The sequence below is a fragment of the Cervus canadensis genome, chromosome 21, assembly GCF_019320065.1.
Source record: "Cervus canadensis isolate Bull #8, Minnesota chromosome 21, ASM1932006v1, whole genome shotgun sequence".
In the NCBI taxonomy this organism is placed as follows: Eukaryota; Metazoa; Chordata; class Mammalia; order Artiodactyla; family Cervidae; genus Cervus; species Cervus canadensis.
In genome coordinates, this window is record NC_057406.1 from 18,563,893 (window position 1) to 18,590,524 (window position 26,632).

The 26,632-nt window shown below is 39.1% G+C and overlaps 1 protein-coding gene across 2 annotated transcripts in view; it reads right to left on the bottom strand.

Annotated features, from left to right (window-relative positions):
* The window catches only part of LOC122423438 (alpha-2-macroglobulin), a 67,542-nt gene that overhangs the window by 21,783 nt on the left and 19,127 nt on the right, over positions 1–26,632 (bottom strand). The window contains exons 1-18 of one of the 2 annotated variants that reach the window (XM_043440510.1): positions 23,388–23,788; positions 20,782–20,965; positions 19,313–19,472; positions 19,101–19,153; positions 17,137–17,157; positions 16,713–16,881; positions 16,188–16,272; positions 13,133–13,253; positions 12,161–12,275; positions 11,911–12,020; positions 9,530–9,691; positions 8,118–8,345; positions 7,598–7,661; positions 5,861–6,003; positions 4,716–4,865; positions 2,522–2,689; positions 1,959–2,064; positions 488–608 (exon numbers count right to left, since the gene is read on the bottom strand). In XM_043440510.1, the coding sequence (XP_043296445.1) occupies positions 488–608; positions 1,959–2,064; positions 2,522–2,689; positions 4,716–4,865; positions 5,861–6,003; positions 7,598–7,661; positions 8,118–8,345; positions 9,530–9,691; positions 11,911–12,020; positions 12,161–12,275; positions 13,133–13,253; positions 16,188–16,272; positions 16,713–16,881; positions 17,137–17,157; positions 19,101–19,153; positions 19,313–19,472; positions 20,782–20,965; positions 23,388–23,473 (2,246 nt within the window). In that variant the 5' untranslated portion in view covers positions 23,474–23,788. Of the gene's footprint in view, positions 1–487; positions 609–1,958; positions 2,065–2,521; positions 2,690–4,715; positions 4,866–5,860; positions 6,004–7,597; positions 7,662–8,117; positions 8,346–9,529; positions 9,692–11,910; positions 12,021–12,160; positions 12,276–13,132; positions 13,254–16,187; positions 16,273–16,712; positions 16,882–17,136; positions 17,158–19,100; positions 19,154–19,312; positions 19,473–20,781; positions 20,966–23,387; positions 23,789–26,632 lie in introns of those variants that run through there. The other variant, XM_043440508.1, reaches the window with a different exon arrangement.

Sequence of the window (26,632 nt, forward strand, 5' to 3'; positions counted from 1 at the left end):
TGTGAAAAAAGTGGATTCCAACTCTCATGGATGACTTTGAGGGGTTAAGACTTCAGTGGAGGAAGTAACTGCAGATGTGGTGTAAATAGCGAGAGAACCAGAACTAGAAGTGCAGCCTCCCGATGTGACCAAATTGCTGCAATCTCCTGTTCAAACTTGAATGGATAAGGAGCTGCTTTTTGTGGATGAGCAGAGAAAGTGGTTTCCTGAGATGGAGACTACTCCTGTGGAAGATACTGTAAATTGTTGAAATGACAACAAGAGAGTTAGAATATTACATAAACTTAGTTGCCAAAGCCATGGCAGAGTTTGAGAGGACTGACTCCAATTTTGAAAGATATTCTACAATGGGTACGTGCTATCAGACAGCAGAGGAATTGCTCATGCACAGCAAGGAAGACCCAGCGGAGTCAATAATAAATAATAAATGAAAAGTGAAAATAAAATAAATACAAAATAAATAAGTAATTTAAAAGAAGTTGCTTACCTTACAACCACCAAGTCCCAGATCCATGTCTCAGGGAAGTACTTTCGTACAGTCTCTGTGGGAGGCTCTGCAGTATCCTCAAGATGCATAAAATCACCATGTCTTCCCATTTCAGCTACGACTGTGGAGCAAACAGTAACAATAACTATAAAGAAAAAGCTTATGAAAGATTGTAATAAGTGCTACAAAAGAAATAGGGTGATGAAAAAGATAGGAACTGGGAAAGGACACTTGGGTTAAAGGAAAGCTTCTTGGAGGAGGTGATATTTTTAGGTGAATTCTGAAGTATTATAGTAAGCTATAAGTGAGCTGGGGGAAGTGAGCCCCAGTCAGAGAACAGTGAGACCCAGAGGCAGAAAGAACCTTGGATAAACATTGGGGAACACGTGCCTCTTTCAATTCTGGTTTCCTTGGTGTGTATGCCCAACAGTGGGATTGTCATCACAGCACTGTTTATAATAGCCAGGACATGGAAGCAACCTAGATGTCCATCAGCAGACGAATGGATAAGAAAGCTGTGGTACATATACACCATGGACTATTACTCAGCCATTAAAAAGAATACATTTGAATCAGTTCTAATGGGGTGGATGAAACTTGAGTCTATTATACAGAGTGAAGTAAGCCAGAAAGAAAAACACCAATACAGTATACTAACACATATATATGGAATTTAGAAACATGGTAATGATAACCCTGTATGCGAGACAGCAAAAGAGACACAGATGTATAGAAGAGTCTTTTGGACTCTGTGGGAGAGGGCGAGGGTGGGATGATTTGGGGGAATGGCATTGAAACATGTATAATATCATATGTGAAACGAATCACCAGTCCAGGTTCTATGCATGATAAAGGGTACTCAGGGCTGGTGCACTGGGATGACCCAGAGGGATGGGATGGGGAGGGAGGTGGGAGGGGGGTTCAGGATGGGGAACATATGTACACACCTGGTGGATTCATGTCAATGTATGGCAAAACCACTACAATATTGTTAAGTAATTAGCCTCCAATTAAAATAAATAAATTTATATTAAAAAAAAGAACCTTGGAGAGTCTGTGAAAGGAGACCTAGAGGCAGAAAGGAGGCTCTGCAGTACTGCATGTTGTACTAAGTGGTAAGGGTTATGACTTGAAGTCTGGATTTGGTCTGCTCCTCTGCAGGAGCAAAGAAAAACCATACTCAGACATTATGACAGTGGCTTTGAGAAATAGTTTATAGGAGTGAGAGGATCAAGAATTTAAAAAGCTCTTCATTCCCCAATTTTTATCCATCCTATATATAATAGTTTGCATCTACTGACCCTAAACTGCCAGTTCACCCCTCTCCAACCCTTCCTTCCCTCTTGGCAACCCAAATCTGCTGTCCATGTCTTGAATCACAAGTTCTTTTTGGTTAATTTCATCACATTTTATCTTTTTTAAAGAATTGTTTTATTTGGTTCAATATATCAGGCAATTAGTTAATTTTTACCTGGAGAAGCTAACAGTCTTTGAGGCTGTATTCTATATTGTTCAGGCTGTGGACATATCTTGGGTTTATGAATCTTTGAGTTGGTGAATGCCTTCAAGCCCATATCCTGTAAAGGAAGTCATAACCGAATCAGTACATCAATATTTTAAAATATGTATATACCCATTCTTCTTTTCATAGAATTTAACAATCTAACTAGGTTAATATTAAACTTTTAATGTTCACATGAGTAAAAAGGGAATTGATAAAGAGATAATTTTATTCTGGCTTTAAACCTCTTTCAAAGGTAATTATTTTACATGTATGATATTTATAAATATCACAAGGCAATGAATTTCAGTAAAAAGACAAAACAAAATTCGCTGAGTAGTCCCAGAAGTTCCAGTCTTAGTTATGTTGCTCTCGCAGATCTGCTACTATTAGTAGACGTTGGAGAAGTTACTTGACCTCTCTATGTTCCATTGCCCTCAACTATGATACGGAAGCATTAAAATAAATATTCTTTCCATGGATAATATTTTGTGAACCTTAAGAAGTGACCATCAGCAGTATAAGGGACTTACCTGTAGGAAGCTATACATATCTTTTTCATTTGTATTTGCTACTGGGGAATACATGATTCCATTGATATAGACATTGTCACGACTGATGCAGTCTTCATTGTCTTCCTCCTGTTTATTTACACTTGAGGGGAAACTGCTGAGGTCCTTGACTGGTAGCAGGTTATAAACCTGTACAAATGCAAAGGACAAAAGGACAAAATTAGACTTCCGTGGAGGCCCAGTGGTTAAGAGTCCACGCTTCCAAAGCAGGGGGCTCGAGTTTGATCCCTGGTTGGGGAGCTAAGAACCCACGTGCTGTGCAGTGTGGGGGGCACCATCCCCTCAAAAAGGGTTAAACAATTAAAAAAGCCAAAATTATTTGTGGCTTATTTTTCTTAAGTTCAAGGAGAAAAGAAAAGACTAATCACTGCCAGATTTTCTTTGGGTGGCTCTGTTGCTTAGATAATTTATGGAGAAGATGATTTTGAAGATGTTTAACAGTGTTAGGGAAAAAAAAAATTCCTATCCAAGTCCCCAAAGATCATAATCCTTTGTTACAAAACTCAGAGACAAACCCTAGACTCTATGTTGGAATGAAATAAAATTTAATTAAGAGAAATTGAGGTTTGCTGTACTTGGGAGATTGTGTAACACTTTGGGATGAGAGAATTAAGTAATAGTTTTGTCTCTACCTGGTGGTTAGCAACAGACTCAGTGTATAACAAAGTAAATGGATGCATGTTCTAAAGAGGCACATGGATAAGCCTGTATCCTCTCTATAGGTCAGGATGGTATTTTATTAGTATTAATGATGGGAACAAAATGCTCCATATCTTTATAAAATACATGAACTTGATTGTAGAATACTGAAAATGATACTTGCAAACTCATTTCAACAGGAAGAATAAAAATCCTGTCAAAATTGTTTGACAAGATTAGATGAGCCCAATGAAAGTGAGTAGCACAATGAAATGAAACTCTCAAAGGCAGCTCCCTCTTAGCATCTCTGTCTCCTTGCTCTGCTTTATTTTTCTTGAAAGCATATAATGAAATTATTGTCTGTCTCACCTACAAAAATGTAAGATCCATGAGTGCATAGATTTTTTTCTTTCTAGTAGTTCACTATTGAGATCCCCAGAATTTAGGCATACAGTAGGCATACCCAGAACACAGTAGGCACTAAATAAGTTTGTGTGGACTGAATGACTTATGCTACTAGCTGCCCACATTTCATTACTGAAACATTATCACAGATTGAGAGGAACTCTTGTTCTAACCCAGGTCTGCTCCTAAATACCTGAAAGTGTCTGTTTTGTTATTAACAAACTAGTAGAATCTTCTGCCTTATCTATCCACTGAGGTTGTTATAGTTAAAAAATTTTTTTGAGAACTATGAAATTATGTTATATAAGCAAAAAACATTAATTTGCCCACATATTTCTTGCTTCCATTATGCATTTAAAATTAAGAAATGGGTAAATTACTATTAGGACACATTAAGTAGTTTCTTGTTGTTACACTCAGCATGTTCTTTTGTTATTTTTCCTATTAGGCCAATATTTTATTTCATTTAACTTATTTATCTATGTATTATTATTATTTTTTAGGATTTATTTATTTAGCTGTGTTGGGTCTCAGTTGCGCATGAGGGAATCTAGTTTCTGACCAGGGATCAAACCCCAGACCCCTGCTTTGGGAGGTCGGAGTTTTAGCCACTGGACCACCAGGGAAGTCCCCTAACCCAATATTTTAAAAGGTTTCATTTAATAATGTCATTTGTCACACAGCAATTAATTTTTCCTAATTTTTATTCATCAGAGACAATCTAGATCTTCCTTCAGAAACTGTGTTCATCATGGGAAATGCAATGTTACAACTGATACAATCTTATAAAAATTTGATATTTCGTTTAGCCTGTGCAGTCTTAGTGCAGGTATAAGTACCACTTCTGTTAGACTTTTTGAAATATTGAAACTAGTTTGAAAACTCTTATTATTGGGTTCATAGAGCTCTTTGATATCAGGGATTTGGGATGGTGCATCATTTATACCCATATATTCATATGTAATATCTTCCTTACCAAAAAAAAGTGCACATGAAAGAGCTCAAAATGATTAACTCCTAGATAAATATAACTTTAATAGAACCCACCCCACTGTCCTTGCTCTGAGTCCCCTGTGGGCCCTTCCTGGCCCCTGGGGCTCACAGAACTCACCGTGGCTGCTGAGAGCTCGGCTTCAGGCCTCATGAGCAGCACACTTTGGTCCACGGCACGGAGGGCACAGAGGGACTGAGGGGAAGCGGTGACTCGAAGGTGGGCCTGGGAAGCCGGGAAACTTTGTCTGGGGCTGAAGTTCAAACCCACCTGTGGAATTGGGGACAAGGTCAGAAGAACAAATTTCCTGATTGATCCATGGATTCACCAGCCTTTCCTGGGTGTTCCTCAAATTTGGTGCAAAATCACTCTGACTTTGTTGATATTTGACGCCATGTGAGTCTTGAGGCTTTTGATTCCCTATTTGTCATTCTGATATTCATCAGTTGAGCTATTATAATGATATCTATTTTTAAATTTCAGACTCCACTTTCCACCTTTGATCCATAATGAGGTGTTCTTTAACTGTGGCTGGAATACAAATGGTTCTAGACACTCTTGCATTTTTCTTTGGCGCTTTCGTAGTCTTATCAACTTGGTTACATATGTCCCAACACTTCACCGTAAAAGAAGGGAACAAGGTACTGTGAACTGTATTATATGGTAAGAGGTAATGCATGGGAATTTTGTCCTAGCAGTCAAGTGACATGGCTTCTTTCTTTTCTTTTTTTTCTTTAATTGCGTATAGTTCCTTTACAATGTTGTATTAGAGTCTGTTGTGCAATGAAGGGACTCAGTGATATGTATACATATATCCCCTCCCTCGTGGGCCTCCCTCCCACCCCCCTCCCCCAACACCCATCCTGGTCATCACAGAGCACCAAGCTGAGCGCCCTGTACCTTACAGCAGCTTCCCACTAGCTGTTTTACACATGCTGGTGCATATACATCAATGCTAATCTCCCAATTTATCCCACCCTCCTTACCCCCTCCTTGTTCACACATCTGTTCTCTACATCTGCGTCTCTATTCCTGCCCTACAAATAGTTCATCTGTACCATTTTCCTAGATTTCAAAAATATGTGTTAACATATGATATTTGTTTTTCTCTTGGCTTCTTAGTGTGATCTGCTGTTACCCTGCTGAAAATTTCTGGAGGATTCATTTAACCCCTTTGGCCCCAATGCTCAAGTGTAGAAAAGAATTGATAGTGACAGTAACTTCTAGTTTTAAATGTTGAAAATTTTACCATATAAAGCACTCACCTTGTTGGTCAGACAGTGTTCAACCTCATATCTTGCAGAATCCCCTATCACTTCCCCGTCAGGTAAAATGGCATAGATGAGCAGCCTAGCGACAGGAGCGATGTCTGACTCCACGGGGACTGACACGGAAAAATGGCCTTGCACTGGAGCACAGAGACAATAAGGAAGTGATCATGGGTTAGAGTTCAAGGTTAAAATAATGCTTTTCTGTTGTATCAGTATAAAGTCATTTCAGGAGCCTGGTTTGTTCAATGACTCTATTAGTAATGTAGTGTTGTTTAGTCACTAAGTCCTCTCTGACTCACTGCAACCCCATGAACTGTAGCCCACCAGGCTTCTCTGTCCATGGGATTTCCCAGGCAAGAATACTGGAGCGGGTTGCCATTTCCTTCTCCAGGGAATCTTCCTGACCCAGGGATCGAACCCGAGTCTCCTGTTTGACAGGTGGATTCTTTACCACAGAGCCACCAGCAAAGCCCAGTAGGTGTAGCAGATATAAGAAACAGATGCAATAAATGGATGACCACCTTTAAGAACCCTGGCTTAAAAAGAACTTTATCAAAGTCTTCTCGTCTCTGAAAATGATCCTCCACAGTTTTAAGCTTGAGTTCATCTGTATAAAATTTTGATGCTATCTAAAGATGTGGCTTGGCTTCCATTTGATTTAGACTTCACAGTGGAGAAAGGAAATAGAACTTGCAGTTGTGAGATATAATAGTAAGAGTTTAATGCATTGTATTTACCCTTATATCCTCTGTAACTTTCTATGAACCAAATATTCTATTTTTCATTCTTAAGAGGAGTACTGAGCTCCTTTGAAAGTTGTTTCTTGACACATACATAGATTTGTTAGAATCAAGCTTCTCCAAGTCTACTGTAGCACTTCTGCATTGCTACAAAGAAGCAACAAAAGAGTAGTTCATGGTAGTTCACCTATAATTTTCTAGTAAGGGATCTTTTAGATTCCCTTAGGATAAGCAAAAAGTTCAGAGATTATATTGTTTCACATTTGTTTCTGTGGAAAGTCTGATTCAATGTTGGAAAAACTCAATTTATTTCTTCATAAGTCATAAATATCTTCAAAAGGGAAATATAATGTGAAAATGTAAATGACCCAGCACAGGACCAATATATAAAAGACATTGCAAAAAAAAAAAATAAAAAAATAAAAAAAAATAAAAGACACTGCAAAGTTTTAGCTTCTTTCCATTGTCTAAAACAATTTTGAAATGTCATTTTGAGAAGGTTCATGAGTATTTATTTTGGAAAATTTGGAGTAAGCATAGATTATGAACCAACTCAATATTTTAAGTTTGAACAGATTAACCTGAAGGAAAAGAAAATAAACATTTGATAAAGGGTTTTTAAATAAAGAAACATTATTGCTTCCCCCTTTCAACTTCTCTTTTTTTCTTTCAAAGATTTTTTTTTTGATGCTTACCATTTTTAATGTCTTTACTGTCTATTACAATATTGCTTCTGTTTTATGCTTTGGTTTTTTTGGCCACGAGGCATGTGGGATCTTTGCTCCCCGATCAGGGATCGAACCTAAACCCTCCACATTGGGAGCATGGAGTCTTAACCACTGGACTGCCAGATAAGTCTCCCTTTTCAACTTTTTTTTTTGAAGGTGGGATGAACAGTCTCTCTCTATTTGAGACTATTCCTGGTATCTTTGCAGCGTAAGGCTGCATGTGACAGAGGAGGGCAAACATGAGAAATTATAGAAATACTCACTGTCTCCCTGCTCCACGGGCAGTGTGTGAGTCCCAGATCGGACAATGCCTCCTTTTGCCATTATCTGTAAACAAGGACATGAAACGGGATTTAATTTGCCTGAAAGAAATCTTAGCCCAAGTTCTTGCCCTCCATGTAATATGCCTGTTTCTTTAAGCCCCTACTGGCAATAATTAGCCTGGAGAGAAGTCAAACTTTCAAAAGGAACATGGGTAAGAGATCAAAGAAGTGATGTGTGAAAGTGGAAGTTGCTCAGTTGTGTCCGACTCTATGCGACCCCATGGACTGTAGCCTGCCAGGCTCCTCTGTCCGTGGAATTCTCCAGGCAAGAATACTGGAGTGGGTTGCCATGCCCTCCTCCAGGGGATCTTCCTGACCCAGAGATCAAACCTGGGTCTCCCTCATTGCAGACAGATTCTTTACTGTCTGAGCCTTCAGGGAAAGAATGTAAAGAGCTTCATAAATGCTTGCCCACACAGTGCTTTTATCTACAGACAGTGAAGGTGGCCCTCCTTCTCACCAGGTAATAGAACACGAGTTCCTTTAGCTCCTTTAGGACCTGTCCCTTCAGCACATAATGTGCCTGGACTGTCTGAGTTTGGCCACAGGGCAGTTCACGAGGCAAGGGCTCAAGGTAGACAAAGCTGTTGCTTTGGGAGAACACAAGATTAGCATTGTGATAAGCGTCTTCATGTTCTTCTGACAGCCACTGGTAGCCGTAACAGGGGCTGTGATCCTTGTATTTGACCTGATGAATTAGAAAACCAGGATTAGTCTACGGCCATACCACCCTGAACACGCCCGATCTCGTCAGAAAACCAGGATTAGCTTATAGATTAAATATCAGAGAGAATGGCAGTGTGCTCACAGAGTTGTAGTTTAGTATCCTACCTTAACTAGTGTACCTAGAAATCTTTTGTTCCACACTAAGAAGTGAGAGAGAAGTGCCCCTTATTTTGTTCATCTGTATTGCAGACCCTTTACATGGCAGAGGCTTCCTGGGTTGGTATTTATATTTCTGAAGAGCATATGAGGAGACATCCTCGACTCTGATTAGCTCCCTTGTGTTTCTGTAGCCACTTTATGTATTTAGACAGAGACACTGGAGCTATGAAACCTTACTGGGGAGACTAGCTGATCCTCAGAAACTGAAGAATTGCATTTCGGAGAGGAGATGCCTCATTTAGGATGGGTTTCAAATGGATATTATGAATAAATGTAATATATATTGCAAACTTAGAGGTCTGAGAACACTTTCTGTAACTAGCATTTGTTCAAGAGTTGAGTTTATGTTTGTATATGTTCAGTAACTCAGTCACGTCCAACTCTTTGCAACCCCATGGACTGCAGCACGCCAGGCCTCCCTGTCCTTCACCATCTCCCAGAGCTTGCTCAAACTCATGTCTATTGAGTCAGTGATCCCATCCAACCATCTCATCCTCTGTTGTCCCCTTCTCCTCCTGCCTTCAATCTTTCCCAGCATCAGGGTCTTTTCCAGTGAGTCACCTCTGCGTATCAGGTGGCCATAGTATTGGAGCTTCAGCTTCAGCATCAGTCCTTCCAATGAATATTCAGGGTTGATTTCCTTTAGGATTGACTGGTTTGATTTCCTTGCTGTCCAAGGGACTCTCAAGAGTCTTCTATAGCACCACAATTTGAAAGCATCAATTCTTCGAGTGAAGTAATTGATGCCTGCCTCTCCCAGGCTGTCTTAGGCTGCATGTATAGAACCATCCCACTTTAACCACAACTCTGTGCTGCCTCCTTTTTAATCAACTGTTTTAAAATTGACCTTAAATTAGTTTCTAATTTCTCATTTTTTCCCCTGTCTTCTTTAAGACTAAACACAACTTGGAAATGCCATCACTTTTCAGTTGCAACCTTTTTTTCTAAGACTTCTTCATGTCACTGGTAACTTCCTTACAAACTTACCCTGATACTGAGGGAGGTGCCCTTGATGTTGGTGGTGGTGATGGAGAACTCTGCCAGGCCGTGCTCATCAGTGGTGGCATTAGATTTGTGGTTGGCTTCATTTGCTGTGATAAAGATGACTTTATTTGGCATGGGGACACCTTTCCCGTCCACTAGGAGCACCTGAAGATAAAAGCTGCAGATCAGTTATATGGCTAATATCCAACAGGCAGCAAACATTCATTTTAGCACAGATATTTATTATGTCCAATATGTTGAACATGGTTCCAGGCATTGAGGCTACAGCAGTGAACAAAACAACATTTCTTCTGTCTTCGAGCACCTAGTCCAGGAAAAGAGATAGCTGCTAAATAAATGCGTAAGTAATGGGTTTCCCTGGTAGCTAGGCTTCCCTGGTGGTTCAGTGGTAAACAGCCCGCCTGCTAATGAAGAAGACATGGGTTCAATTCCTGGGTCAGGAAGATCCCCTGGAGAAGGAAATGGCAACCCACTCCAGTATTCTTGCCTGGAGAATTCCATGGACAAAGGAGCCTGGTGCGCTATAGTCCATGGGGTCACAAAGAGTCATACACAACTGAGAAACTAACACTTTCAATTTCCACAAAATCTGACTTTGCCAATGAAATGTCAGTTGCACGTATGAAGACCAGAACACCAAAATTCTTTCTCTTTTGATTGGAAATGGGACTAATGGGATAGTTATTTAGCAGGAATAAAATCTCAAAAAGTACAATATATCTCTGAGAAATCTGAAAAAGTGAACTTTCATTTTAGGAAGTGACCAAAGTTTCTGAACATGTGTGCTGTCATAACATAATCAAAACATCCTAAATATCCACTATCTAAACAATCAAAACATCCACCACTCCTCTATAGCCTGATCCTTCTGTCTTTTACACGCTCCACAGCTGACACAGCGTTTCTGTTGAAGACGAGATGCATGGTGATTATACTTGGAGGTACATGTGACTGTTATCTTAGACTTCTGGAGTCTGGAAACTCCATTAGCACTTTTGCATATAATAGAAAAATAACAGGAGAAGACTTTTTTTTTTTGTAGATTTGAGAGAAAAAATTTGTATCTTTAAAATCTTGTGAAAGTGAAAGCATTCGTCACTCAGTCGTGTCTGACTCTTTGCAACCCCATGGATTGTAGCCCCCGCCAGGCTCCTCTGTCCATGGAATTCTCTAGGCAAGAATACTGGAGTGGGTTGCCATTCTCTTCTCCAGGGTGTATTCCTGATCCAGAGATTGAACCCGGTTCTCTTGCATTGAAGGCAGATGCTTTATCTTCTGAGCCACATAAGCAAATATTTTATAATATTTCATTAAGTCCAGGGGATCTTCCCAACCCAGGGATTGAACCTGGGTCTCTTGCATCTCCTGCATTGGCAGGCAGATTCTTTACCACTGGCACCACCTGGGAGGGGTAAACCTTAATAGCAGTATTTTATTCCTCCTATGTACTGTTTTTAAAATATAATTGTTATTAAAGAAAAAGTAACATAAATACAAAATCCATGAAAGAAACAACAGGTACAGTGATTGCCATGTGCTCAGTCATGTCCGACTCTTTGCAACTCCATGCATGGACTGTAGCCTGGCAGGCTCCTCTGTCCATGGGATTCTCTAGGCAAGAATACTGGAGTGGGTTGTCATTTCCTCCTCCAGGGAAGCTTCCTGACTCAGAAATCTAACCCCGATCTCCTCCTGCATTGCAGGTGGACTCTTTACTTGCTGAGCCATCTACTGTTTTAGTAGAACCTCTTATATTTCAAAATAAAAACAAAAGCCACCTACCCATCATTTCCATGCAAAATTAATGTAGGAAAGATAATATAATTGGCCAGCATGAATTTTGAGATGCTTATGGAAAAAATATAAAAATCTGAGACTGCATGGTAAGCCATGGGAAAGAGTTTGAATGATAACACACAGGGCTGTTTTAAAAACCTTCTAATTTTAGCGTGGTTTTTATATATTTGATATACAAATTTACCGAGGAACAAATCTATTTTATGCAGTTTTACACCTTTGACTGGGGGCTTCCCAGGTGGTGCTAGTAAAGAACCCACCTGCCAATGCAGGAGACATAAAAGAAGCAGGTTCGATCCCTGGGTTGGGGAGATCCCATGGAGGAGGGGATGACTACCACTCCAGTATTCTTACCTGGAGAATCCCCATGGACAGAGGAGCCTGACAGGCTACAGTCCACAGGGTCGCAAAGAGTTGGACACAACTGAAGTGACTGAGCACAAACGCACACATGTTTTTGATTATATTAATCAACAGATAATACCAGCCAAATGTGGTTTTAGCAAAATATGTTGTGCATATTAGGGGAGAGTATGTTTTGACATGTGAATTGAAAAATACTTCACCTGCCCAGTGAAAGGAATCCCTCGTCTAAGGTTTGAGTCCACTGTGACAAATGAGAGTTTGGTGATGGTTGTTGTTATTTCAGTGGCCCCCTTTCCAGTTAATTCCACCTCTGAAAAAGAAGGAAAAAATAAGTTCTCATTTGGAAGAATTCTCTCCCTGAACTTACACCGCCACCTCCCTCTCATAATTTGGCAAAGGAGCTAAATCAGTGTCTGTTGTTCTTTTCCCATACCCGGGAGGTATACACACCTGTTCCTTTTTCTTGAATCTTGGCTTCCACTTCGATTTTCATTTCAAACTCTTGTCTCTTCATCTGGAAGATCTTGGTGTTTACTTGCTGAGAGAAGCAGCCGTCAGTGTTCAGCTAGGAGGGGATGAAATAAAACACACAAACATAAGACTGGACAAATGGGTGGTCAGGCAGTCTGGTGGGATTTTTTTTTTTTTTTGAGGCAACAAGACTTAGGAATTTTGCACGATAACACAATAAATATTCTCTAGGAATTAATTATTATTATATCTCACAACAATCTCTGGCTTATAACTGACAGGTGTATTCCTTAGTAGCTGATAATCCCTAGAGTGAATAAGGTATAGAAATTTAAACTGTTAAAATGGGAGTTTGATCCCTGGGTCAGGAAGATCCCCTGGAGAAGGAAATGGCAACTCAGTTCAGGATTCTTGCCAGGAAATCCCATGGACAGAGAAGCCTGGTGGGCTACAGTCCATGGGGTTGTGAGAGTTAGACTCGGCTTAGAAACTAAAGGTAACAACAGTCTTAGTGTAGGAGGCAGCTAACTCTTCACTGAAATCTGGCTTCCCTTAGTTTACAGCTGTGGCTGGAAAGTAGCTGCCCATGTGGGGACTGTGTTTCCTCAGGTGGGGCCATGTGACAAACTCTTGCTCATAGAAAGGGGGAAGAACTGAAGCCCTTCCCAGCCAAGGTGGTTAACATGGGTATATTTTGTCTCCTTCCTTCCTGTAGATACTCAAAGGGGCTTTAGATATCAGGTTCTGGGTCCTTGGTGCACAAAGAATACCTACAATTGACAAGAAATAATTCCTATTAGGCTAAGTCACTGATTTTTATCAATAAAAATATTATAGCTAGCGTAGAACTCTTTTATAGATTGGCTTGTTCTTGAATTATCACCATGTTATAACTCACTGCTTGTCAATGGTGCCTAGGCTGTTAGTCCCTAGGAGTGGCTTCCCACGTACCTGCCCACTGAACTTCTCACAGACAGCATTGGATTCTTCACCATAACAGTTAGAAGGGTTCCTGTACTTTCTGCACACGTTCATAGTCACATGTCCTGGGACAGGCTTCCCATAAGTGTATCTGTTATAAGAGCATTGCCACATGGATCAAATCAGACATTGAACACCCTCATTTTCGACCTGTTTATATTTCCCCTTGAGCTATAGCATATTTTTACTCTCTGTATTTCCTTCTAACTTCTGCAGGGCTCATGCAGTGTTGAGGGCAAGTAAACTAACTGGTATGAGCCCCCTAACATACATAACAGCAAATTCCCACTGGCTATCTATTTCATATATGGTAATGTAATTGTTTCCATGCTACTGTCTCAATTTGTCCAAGTCTGTTAAAACCTTCTCCTTTAGAAATTTACAGTGCAGCATGCTGAAATTTACTACCGTCTTCTTTTACTATGTCTTTTTCCCCCCTGATATCTAATTTTCAGTTTCACCTTTTAAAAAATATTTTTCTTATTGTCAAACCTACACCAGATCTTAAGAGAAACAACCATACCAACAAAACAAAACAAGAAACGAGTGCTTCAATTCTACCTGGGAATATAAACCATCAGTATGATGGTGTCTTTCCTTCTGCCATCCTCTTCCTATGGGGAGCTATCTCTGTTTATGTCGAATTTTACTTGTTTACTTTTTACAACAACTGGTGTTTAAACTGTGGTGTTAGAGAAGACTCTTGAGAGTCCCTTGGACTGCAAGGAGATCCAACAAATCCATCCTAAAGGAAATCAGTCCTGAATATTCATTGGAAGGACTGATGTTGAAGCTGAAACTCCAATACTTCGGCCACCTGATGCAAAGAGTTGACTCATTTGAAAAGACCCTGATGCTGGGAAAAATTGAAGGCAGGAGGAGAAGGGGACAACAGAGGATGAAACGGCTGGATGGCATCACCGACTCAATGGACATGAGTTTGAGTAAACTCTAGGAGTTGGTGATGGACAGGGAGGCCTGGCGTGCTGCAGTCCATGGGGTTGCAAAGAGTCAGACACGACTGAGCGACTGAACTGAACTGAACTGAGCTTTTTACAAAAATGGGATTGTGCCACAAATATGTCATTGGTAATTGCTGTGGTTTTGAGAGTGTTTTCTTCCTAATTTAAATATCCTCAGTACTTCCCAGATGGTATAGTGGTTAAGAATCCACCTTCTAGACATAAAGATGGCTAACAAATACATGAAAATATGCTCAACATTGCTTATTATTAGAGAAATGCAAATCAGAACTACAGTTGAGTATCACCTCACTTTGGTCAGAATGGCCATCATCAAAAAATCTACAAAAAATAAAAGCTGGAGAGGGTGTGGGGAAAAGGGAACCCTCTTCCACTGTTGGTAGAAATGCAAATTGATACAGCCATTATGGAGAACATTATGGAGATTCCTCAAAAAACTAGGAATAAAACTATCATATGACCCAACAATCCCACTACAGGGCATATAACCTGAGGAAACCATAATTGAAAAAGACACATATACCCAGCGTGCACTGCAGTGCTATTTACAATAGCCAGGACATGGAAGCAACCTAGATGTCCCTCGACACATGAATGGGTAAAAAATCTGTGGTGCATATATACAATTGAATATTACTCAGCCATAAAAAAGAACACATTTGAGTTTTATATATATCCTTTTCCTATTATACAGAGTGAAGTAAGTCAGGAAGAGAAAAATAAATATCACATATTCATGCATATATATGAAATCTGGAAAGGTGGTACTGATGACCCTATTTGCAGGGCAACAAAGGAGATGCAGGCACAGAGAACAGATTTGTGGACCTAGTTGTGGAAGGAGAGTGTGGGACAAATCGGGAGAGTAGCATGGAAACAACTACATTACCATATATAAAATAGATAGCCAGCGGGAATTCGCTGCATGGCTTAGAGAGCTCAAACCAGTACTCTGACACCCTAAAGGGGTGGGATGGGGTGGGAGGTGGAAGGGAGATTCAAGAGGGAGGAGACACATGTAAACTGATGGCTGATTCATGCTGATGTATGGCAAAAACCAACACAATATTGTATAGCAATTATCCTCCAGTTAAAAATAAGTAAATTAAAAAAATAGATTCTGCCTTCTAACGCAGGGGATGTCGGTTTGATCCCTGGTCAGGGAACTAAAATCCCACATGCCTCAGGGCAGCTAAACCTGTATGCCACAACTACAGAAACCTGGAAGGAAGGCCCAGTGTAGCCAAAAAAAAAAAAAAATCCTCTATCTCTGTATTTGTAGGAGTGTTGGTTCATTAGCTCTGTGGATCAGGAGCTTGGTGGCCTTCCTCTGAGACAGTGCTGGGCAGGGACCCAGCTGAACAGTTAGTATATTACAAGTGTGGTCTTTAGGCAGGACTTGTTGCTTCACTCTGCCTGTTCTTTCTGTTACTGCTGCTGCTGGGCTACTGAAGATGGGAGCACAAGATCCTAGTAACATTAGTTCTGAAGGTTGGAAAAGCCTGACTAAGAGATCATGTCCAGTCTCATCAGTGACAATGGCAGTGACAAGAAGTATGTGAATTGCCTTAGGGATGGATGAGTTAGATGAGATTTCTGTAACATGCCTATCTCTACAAATTCCAAATCTAAGTTATTTTTCCACTATGTCTGCAAGGTCAGGTAAATGATCTGTTGATGATTGAATTTCCTTTACAACCTGATAAAGGGAAAGTCATTACCCTTCAACACTCTCTTATTTGTGTGCCTATGTGTGCGTGAGTAGCTTTATTACTTTCAGAATCAACCCTACTAACATAGCTTCTCTAGAAACAGTTGCCTATCCCGTGATAGTTACAATAATTCTAGTAAGGACAGGAAAGAAATTAAGAAGGAAAATAGAAAAGCAACAGGAAAGTTTTAGAGATGGGAATGTTCCCATGTATTTAAGGGGTTTGTGCAGCACTCCTCATAGACAAGCTAGCTAGATATCCCAAAGGGTGAGTCTCTTTTAAATAATACACCCAGCCCCAAAAGAAGATTTTTGGAGAGTATAAACTCACAGGCCGCACACTGACATGTTCATCTCTTCTTCCAAAATGGTGATTATCTTTGGCATTCTTACTTGCACTTCAAACTTAGGAAGCACTGTTGATTGGAGAAAAGGAAGTTGATGATTGGTTTTCAACTTTTGGGGAATTGGCATTTCCAGATTCTCAATAACAATTTCCTAATAATATTTTAGGGCTCTGAAAAGGTAGCCCTCTTCTCCAGTGTATTCACCTTCCTCTCAAATGGAAATCTTGGTTGAAGGACTATGATGGATCAGTGTAATCCTGGTGAATTATGGGAGACCCCACTAGACTATGATTGTTTTACATTTTTTAAGATTAAAATTGTTACAAAAAAGGCTATATCCTATTCACAAACCACTGATGGTCCTCATTGGATTTAGGTATAATTTGCTCCACTCCAAGTCTAATCTCACCCATGGCAAATAGAGGGATTCCAGAGAAACTTGAATTCTAGGCCCTAGAAGTTCAAATATGAAAAAAAGAACTGGTTGGTGATTTTTCTTAATGGCGTACCGAATTCCTCCACGGTGAAGGGGTGCTCTGCAGTTCCACCTGATCCCTTCTGTACCACCACCTTATAAGAACCCTGAAAGGGCTCTGACGAGAGGGGAAAGGTCAACTGCTGGAGGCCATTCTCTACTTCGAGGTTCTGCCACTGTGCGATGCGATTTCCTTTGGGGTCCTACAGACACGATAATCGTAATTTACAAAAGAGCCTAGAGCATTAGATACAGTACAGGAAATCTATGGGGACTCCGATGTTATCCACAAAGAGGGATTCCAATGTTATCCACAAAGATGGGTGGGAGGAGATGACTTGGAACAAACTAGTGTTACATGAGTTTGAATGCTTCTTCCGTAATGATGAATTTCTGAAATATTGTAAGAACATTTCCCCTACGTTTATTATAATTATGGAATGTTTCACATTGCTTACCTCTATATATACTAGTGGAACCTGAAAGACAAAAGGATAGTAAGCAGTTTAGAACTGTTCTCACATAGCCTCAATTCTGATTTATAACCAAATAGTTTTACACAGAATAGTTTTGTCTGTAGTAAAACACAGAAAAATTCTAGAGTTTTACAGAACTTTACTCCATTACAAGCAATTAATGAGTAATGTTAAGTACTTACGGGGCTGTCGGCAACAAATGCATGTGTGCCATTCTTTAGGAGTGGTATTCACTAATATCACTTAAATGCTTATAGCATCCCAGTGAAGAATATTCCTTTGCTATGCTATTTTACAGATTAAGAAATAAACAGCAGTGAAACAGTAAGTAACCATGTTCAGATCCAAATGTTAAGGTGGACCACAGAATTCTTAAGGAGTTCTAAGAATAAGAAGGAGTGGAAATAAATCCTCTACTATCAATGCATATTCATTTTAAAAACTGACATTTATTAAGTGCCTCCCAGGTGCTGTGTACAATCTTAGTGTAAAGAACCCACCTACCAATGCAGGAGATGTAAAGACATGGGCTGGAGCTCTGGATCGGGAATATCCCCTGGGGGAGGGCATGGCAACCCACTCCAGTATTCTTGCCTGGAGAATCCCCATGGACAGAGGAGACTGGCAGGCCATAGTCCATGGGGTTGCAAAGAGTTGGACAGGACGGAAGTGACTTAGCGAGTACATTAAGTGCCTGCCAAATGCTGTGTATCATCCTAGGTGCTATAAATACAGCACTCCACAAAAAAACAATAGACCTGTTTCTCATGGAGCTTGCATTCTAAAAGGGTGGATATATAAGAAACATAGACATATAGGCAATATATATTTTTGATACCTATAGATACACATTTGATATATGTTTGGTATATGAGATACATATATTTGGTATATATATATTTAAGGTATATATGTATTTAAGTTATATATATATATATGTTTGAGGTAGTGTCAAGAAATGAAAATAAAATAGTTCAGCTGACAGAGTGATGGATGAAGTGTTTGATTTTAGATAGAGAAGTGTAAGTAGAAACCAGGAGACCCATTTCAAGGCTACTGCAATAGTATTATTCAGAGGTGATATTGGTCAGAACAAAGTTGTAGCAGTTCAGGTGGTAAAGCAGAGTCTGGATATATTTTAAGCTAACATGATTTTCTGATAAAATAGGATGTGGCTGTGAGAGAAAGACATGAAGGATTATGCCTTAATCTTTTGCTTTAGGAGCTAGAAGAAAAAAACTTGCTCCCTCCCCTCGAGTTCTTTCCCCGCTCCTTCTGACAACCGCCCCCCTCCCACCCACCATTCCCCAGCAGAGATGGATTTAGTCAGGATCAGCAGGGAATTGCAACCCACTATGGCCTGGGAAAGAGAGTGTTTTTAAGAGAGGAAAAGGAAGTTGGGAGGGGGAGGGACTATAGTAAACAGAGTCTGTGGCTTTTAATTGAAAAGTGTCTCTTTCCAAGATAAAAAAATGTGGTTGAGGACTAGATTTGGGAGAGAAAAATTAAGACTTTGGTTTCTTGTCTACGTTAAAATTGAGTGTTAGTCTTGAGGAACAAACATTGATTATACTCTCCTTCCTTTATAGGAGAGGTTTTGGTAGGTGTGTTTAGAAAAATTTTGAATCTTTGAGAAGTTATTTAAACCTAAGTTTTTTGAGAGTTTATTTCTTATTTAGTGTATCTTTCTAGTTTGCCTAACTGAGAATTTTTCAAAGAGTAAGTTTAATTGTGTGACAGTCAAGTACCAGTAACAAGAAAGAATCAATAACTCTCTTGACCCAGGGTACTGTTTTAAATGAGGATTTTGCACAATGGCTATGCCAGAAAATATTGTTATCAGCAGTAGATTCTTCCTTTCTCTGGCCCTCCTTCAACACCAAAAACAGACTCCCAGCCTGTTTATACAGATAATAATAATTCTAGATAGATATTAGGAGACTTACCAACTCATTCAGGGGGTGAAAACTTTCATCCAACAAGACAATACGAAATTTCACTGAAACAGAAATATTTTCCATGAGTCCCTGAAACCTTAGGCCAGGTCTGTAGGTTAGTAAGACAAGCTATTAAGGAACCAGGATTCCTTTGACTGGGAAACATGCAAGAGAGGAAGATCTTTCTTTTGGGAAGTTGTCCTGACTACAGGCCTCTGTACCTGTCTGCTCTGGTTTATAGATGGGTTTGTCTGTCTGGACAAAGACCAGGCTCTCTTCATTTTTAACCAACACTGTGGTCCGCTTCTTGAATTCTTGGGTTGATCCTTTCACTTGGATGGTGAGGAACATTACCTCTTGACTGGTTGGAGATCTTGGGAGCTGAAATAGAGGAGAGACCCTGAAAACCCACTCATTTCCCATTTCCCCTCCAAGTCCCTCTCCCACTTCTCCCTAGGGGTCTTGCCCCTTTTAATTTCACTGGTCCATTCTCATCAGAGAAAGTTGGCATGGACAGAAATTCATGGACAGAATGACCTCTGTCATTTGTGAATGGGAAGACAGAACAAAAGATGGAGGAAAACATAACAGTGAGTGAGGTCATAAATGAGATTCACATCTCCTTACAGATCAGCCAGAACAGTTTTTAAAAAAATATTTTTGCTCTATTTATTGTTTTTAATTTTTATTTTATATTGGAGTATAGTTGATCAACAATTTTGTGTTAGTTTCGGGTACAGAGCAAAGTGAGTCAGTTATTCATATACATGTATCTATTCTTTTTCAAGTGCTTTTTCCGTTTAGGTTATTACAGGATTTTGAGCAGACTTCCCTATGCTATATAGTAGATCCTTGTTGGTTATCTATTTTAAATATAGCAGTGTGTACATGTCAATCTCAAACTCCTAATCTATCCCTCTGCCTGTAAGTCTGTGAGTCTGTTTCTGCTTTGTAAATAAGTTTATTTATATGATTTTTTTTTTTTAAGATTCCACATGTAAGCGATATCATATGATATTTGGCTTTCTCTGTCTGGCTTTCTTCACTTAGTATGATTATCTCCAGGTCCATCCATGTTGCTGCAAATCAGCTAGTACAACTTTGATTCATTTATACACCGAATGTTACCTAACTGCTGTTATGTGATAAATGAGCATGGTATTATAGAAGCATCTCTTAATACTACGAGAAAGGAAACTGCAATATTTTATTGGCCATATGCTGTAAGGATCTATACAACTCTGAAGAGATATTGGCTGTACATTCATGGTGATTTCCACAATTTCACGCTTAGAAAGAGTATGGACTGATGTGTTCTGTGTTCCAGTCAGCCCACCACTGGAGCTTATCTTGAACATTGGTTTAGTATGCTTTATTAGTCTTTTTTCCATTTTCATTTTAAGGAGAAGTCACACTTTCCCTCTGTCTAGTTCCTACTGTTCTTCTTCTTTTTTTTTTTTTTTTGGCTAAGAGGAATTTTCTCTGATTATTAAGCTCATTTTAATATCTCTATAAATATTTGTCTACCATGGTTGGAAATTCACACATTGCTTCTTAATTTCTAATCTTAGTCACTACATTTAGATTCCTTCATGAAGTCCATGCCAGCCTCTCAAGGTCTTGATTGAATTCTAGATCCCTGTGTTCCTGACATAGAAACAAATGTATTAAGTCAAACAGTCATACTCACAGTAAAGGAGACACAGTGGAATAAGTCCTTTTCTGCCACCACGTCAGTGAAGAGGCTCCTGTTCTCTCTGACGGACTCCAAGGAGGCGCTGACGGTCACCGTCTCATTCAGGTGGCTCAGAAGGAGGCAGCCCTTCTCAGGGGTCCCAGTATGGAGCAGGGAGGGGACCAGCACCATGTATTGCCTGGGTTTGGGGGAGTCCAGTTAAAGGAGAGTGTAGGAGGTGAGGCATTGTTATCAGCAGCACTATTTTCTGCTATAATTTTTGTTACTATCCGTAGATCTATGCCAAGACAAGACATATTGATAAGCAGGAAATTGATCCCTGCCACTGAAAAGCATGCAAGAGAATCATTCCCCTTTCCATAGTCAGTGCCATGTCAGTGAACATTTTACTTGAAGTGAGCCTTAATGAGGTGAACATTTGCAGGCATATCTCACGCTGAGGAACTCAAATCTGTGAGCATCTGAATTCAAATAAAGACATGATAATTATAGTTAGTCAAGCTGTCAATCTATTTTACATTAGGATTGCTGAGGAAAGCAAGCAATTCTCATGTGAGACATTACAAAAGCCAATCCACTTATAGAACTTTTCACTGAATACATAGCAAGCCTGTAAAAATGGAATGGTATGTTCTTGCTTTCCACTTTACAGATATGGAGCCTGAGGCTTAAAGAAAGTCATTAGTTTAAAGTCTAATAATGAAGCAAATAATGTGTGTGTTAAGCAAATAATGAAATCTTGGTGTGTTACCTAACCCTGAATGTTTGTATGTTAAATATTTGTCTTTCAACTCATGGCTGGACAAAAATGGTCTACTCAAGAATGGTCTTCTAAAGATTGAATTTGGAATCCTGGTAACTCATGAGCAGAACAGAAATTTTCCCAACACCTTCATATATAATTTTATTGACTCTCAAATTTTCAAATATTTTTGCTCACAAAATCCTTAACATAATTCTTAGACACTATGCACTCCTTACATATACTCAGGTAAACACCTGTTTTTTCACAAATTTAAGTAGTAGTAAAATATATTATTTTTGATGATACTTTAAAATAAAACCTGGATATAGCTCAGTTGGTAGAGAATCTGCCTGCAATTCAAGAGACCTGGGTTTGATTCGTGGGTTGGGAAGAGCCTCTGGAGAAGGAAATGGCAACCCACTCCAGTATTCTTGCCTGGAGAATCCCATGGACAGAGGAGCCTGACTGGCTACAGACCATGAGGTCGCAAGAGTCAGACATGACTTACCGCCTAAAGCAAACTACCACCACCACATTACTTTTTTGGAACTCTCCCATGGAATCTTAAATATCATATTGATAATATATCCAATATGATCTATTTAAAAAATACACCAAAATGTTCTTTTTGAAATGATCAGAAATTTAGCAGCTTTCTCCTTTTCCCTCTTTAGCTTGAATTTTCATGCCACTTACCACACAGAAGTCTGTCCTAATGTTTCAATGCTTCAAAATATTTTATGGATCACTCTAGTGTCTTTATTTTGTATGTATATACATATGCATGTATGCATATGTATGTGTATGCATATGTACTATTTGCATATGTACATGTATGCATGTAGTATTATATGTGGGTATATAAATTGAATTTTAACTCTTAAATTTAATGTGATCATAAAGCTGTAAATGTTAAACATTTTCTTCTGAATTGTTTTCAAAAGTCTTAGTAGTATACAACAGATCAAAACAAAATAAATATATTGCAAGCTATGATTCATGTATTTTACATATTAATATAAAGTCAAAATACTTTTGAAGCACATCTTTGATGAAAATGATGAGCTGTCCTTATATATTCATAGACGAATATTCCCTACTGCAAGAATTAAACAAAGGTCTACCATGAATTCTGTTGCTAGTTTTGGTTTGTGTAGACGCAGTGCTGTGAAAAATTGTTCACATGAAAGTAAATAAATTATATCATTTTTTATCAGCTCTTGTAACTTCTGCGTTACGTGCCAAAAACCACAGTGCCCTATTATCAAGAGTTGCTTCTTATCATCTATCAACTGGTATTTCCCTTAGATCCTCCTTCAATTCTGTTGAAACAAAGAATTCATCACCACACGATCTGCAAAATAATTTTCTCTTCTGTCATTTGAGTCTTTTGTTTTCTCAATATCAACATCAGTTTTTCAAATTTCTCCTTTATTTGGAACTCTAGAGATTTTTATATTCCTTAACAATGTTCCACAGTAACAACTGATTGAGGGAGGTTTGTCTCTTTTAAAGTGGAAGATAGGAAATTAAAAAAGGGGAGGTAAGAAAGGATAGATAGCATGGTCTCAAGCTGATCTGTATGAATGTGAGAATCTAAAAGTTGATTCTTTTAAAAGTATCAATTTCCAGTGCCCTTTAGAAAGTCTTTGTATATTTCCAGAGAATTTAGAGATTCAGAGATCCAGAAAGTTGGAAAGAAATGTTTAAGAATAAGTGAAGATTTGTAAAATCTCATTATTGAAAGAGACCTTAAAGATAAGAAGGTGACAGTTTCATAGGGAAAGCAAATGAATGGTAAGCATTTAAAATAAAGGAAAGGACTCTTCGAGTTTAAGTTTTATGTGAAACTCACGGTTTCCCAGAGGCTGAAGCATCTGTCGGCAGCAAAAGCAGAAGAAGGAGAATAAGACTTGGATGAAGGAGTTTGTTCTTCCCCATGCTGCAGGGAGAAGGGACTGGAGGAGACCAGACTGTGTTGCACCTTTCTCCCTGCAGTTGGTCTGGTCCCAAACTTTCCTCCGAGCAACTAGGCTTTATGCTGCTCTCTGTGTAAACAGGAAGTTCCACCCACACAAGGTGTCTAAACAAAGTAGAGGTCTCTGAACATTCTCTGGAAGGGTCATTGCTCTAAGGGACTTAATTACAGTCAGGGTTAATTCTTGGCAAGCTAAATAGGATTCCTGGAGGGATAAAATCCACATTCCCATTAGTGCTCATTTTCCCTGGTTTTCCCGTAAAGTAGCTAGTCGGCTTTTCAATCCCTTCTCGCTCTTGCTCCCTCCTTCTGCTTCCTCATAGTGCCTTTTATGGCTTTCCTCTCATCTCTTGCATGAATAGCTGGCAGGGGAAGCTATAATTTAAGCAACACTGGGAGGCTCAAAATAGATATTTCACTACAAGTCAGTCTCCTGCAAGTCCTCCATCAGATATGTCTACTCAATATTGAAGCAGTTTCAGAATTTAGCTGTCCTCTATGGAAATGACAGTGGATTAAAAGAACAGCTTTTTGTCTTGGAGGATACTGCTGGATTGCAGATAAAGAGCTAGGTTCTGGAAGAATGATAATAGATATATTTCCCTGTATTAAGGAAGTGAAAAGATGAAAGGAGAAGTAGCAAGACCTCAAAAACAAGCTTTGACTTACTCTGCCCAAGAAAGATCTTAATTGTCTTTACCATCTACTTATGTGAACATGAACACATTTTGTTACTGCCTTCTAAATATGCAAATCCCTTTCAATCTTTAATCATATTAACTATTTTATCCATCTATCCATCCATCCATTCATCCACCCATCCATTCATCCAATTGATTGATTGTTTTGTAAGTTTTATTGAGCCCAGTTGGTCTAGGTATCATACAAAATCATGGAGATGGAATGGTCAAATATATAGAAACAGATTGCACATTCTTGAGGGTATGAAAGCAGACAAATAAACAAGCAATAAAAATACAGTAGCCAGACATTATTATTGGAGAAGTTCAGGTGCTCTGGGAGCACAGGACAGGGGCACACAATTTAAACTTGGGTCTTGGAAAAGAAATCTAAGGGAAAGAGAAAAGCAAATTAAATTCTGGAGTGTGGGTGGTGGCTAGCCAGGGAAAAGAGGAGATGTAAAGTGCATTTGAAGCACATAAGGAATGACATAAACAAAGACACAGGGGGCGATAACCATCATGACACATTAGTGATAAACATCATGACAGTAAAATGAAAAATGTTTGAAATGGAGAAAATGCTTGTCCACTTAGAAAAGGGGTGAAGTAAACTTGCTTCAAATAAAAAAGAAACTTGCTGGCACTACTAGAGTACTTGGGGAATAATCAATGAAATGACTTCTCCAAATTTGTTTCTTGGAAAGGTCACATTCACTGAAATTTGGGAGAGTGATGGGAAGGAGGTAATCCAGGAAGCAGGTGGGAGTTGGCACAATTATATGGATGAGAAATGATGGTATTTGGCTAAGGTTGGGGCTTCCCAAATGGCACTAGTGGTAAAGAACCACCTACCAAGGCAGGAGACATAAGAGATGTGGATGCAATCCCTGGATTGGAAAGATCCCTGGAGGACGGCGTGACAACCCACTCCAGTATTCTTGCCTGGAGAATCCCCATGTACAGAGGAGCCTGGTGGGCTACAGTCCATGGGGTCGCAAAGAGTTGGACACAACTGAAGTGACTTATTGCATGCATGCATGCATGTATGCATTTATAATGACGAATAGAGGTTGACAGATTTATATTATATTTAAGCGGTAAAATTATAGTACACAGTGAGCACATGAATGTGATAGTAAAGGAAAATGTGCCTTCCAATTTTCCTGGCTATTCACTGAATGACTTGTGTTGCTTTTAAGTGATTGAGTGAAACACAGAACACGGTGAGAACAGAGGGCTGAGAGTTGGGAAGATAAAGAGTCTCCTTTTAGAAAGTGCTTGTGCTTTAAATAGTAATGTTTGAGGGAGTTTAACATTAGCTTTTGAACTGTGGTATTGGAGAAGACTCTTGAAAATCCCTTGGACTGCAAGAAGATCCAACCAGTCCATCCTAAAGGAAATCAGTCCTGAATATTCATTGGAAGGACTGATGCTGAAGCTGAAACTCCAATACTTTGGCCACCTGATGCAAAGAGTTGACTCATTTGAAAAGACTCTGATGCTGTGAAAGATTGAGAGTGGGAGGAGAAGGGGAGACAGAGGATGAGATGGTTGGATGGCATCACCAACTCAATGGACATGAGTTTGAGTAAACTCTGGGAGTTGGTGATGGACAGGAAGGCCTGGCATGCTGCAAAACATGGGGTCACAGAGTTGGATGCGACTGAGCAACTGAACTGAACTGAACTAACATTAGCATCTAGAACTTAGAGCATTGTTGTCTAGAACAAATGTAAGTGAGCCTCCTAAGGAATTTTACATTTTCCACATTGAAAAACAAAAAGTAACAGATTAAATTAATTTTATTTTTTACACTGGTTTTTATCATTTTTATTTTTAAATGAATTTTTATTGGAGTATAGTTGCTTTACAATGTTTTGTTATATTCTACTGTAGAGTGAAATGAATCAGTCGTATATATACATGTATCCCCTTCCCTTTGGACTTCCTTCCCGTTTAGGTCACCACAGTGAATTAAGCAGAGTTCCCTGTGATGTACAGTGTGTTCTTATTAGTTATATATTTTAAAATTTATTTCAAAAATACCATTTACTTACCTCAGTATTGCCAAATTATTATCATTTCAACATTTGATCATTATAAAAATTGTTAATGAGATACTCTAAATTTGTTTTTCATACTAAGTCTTTGAAATCTAGTGTGGATTCTACACTTACAAGAAATATCAATTTAGAACAGCCACATTTCAAATGTTCAACAGCCCATGTGGCTACTGGTTACCATATTAGACATAGCAGGCTTAAAGAAATGTTTTTCAAATTATGGGTCACCATCTGTAATGTGTTACAGTGTCATGATCAGTGAGTCATGACCAAGATTTTTTTTTTTTAAGATTTTTTAAAATGTAATAGAATACAGTAAAGTAGAAAGCATAGTGTACCAAACAGAATATGTGAAACTAATGAATTTGGAAATATT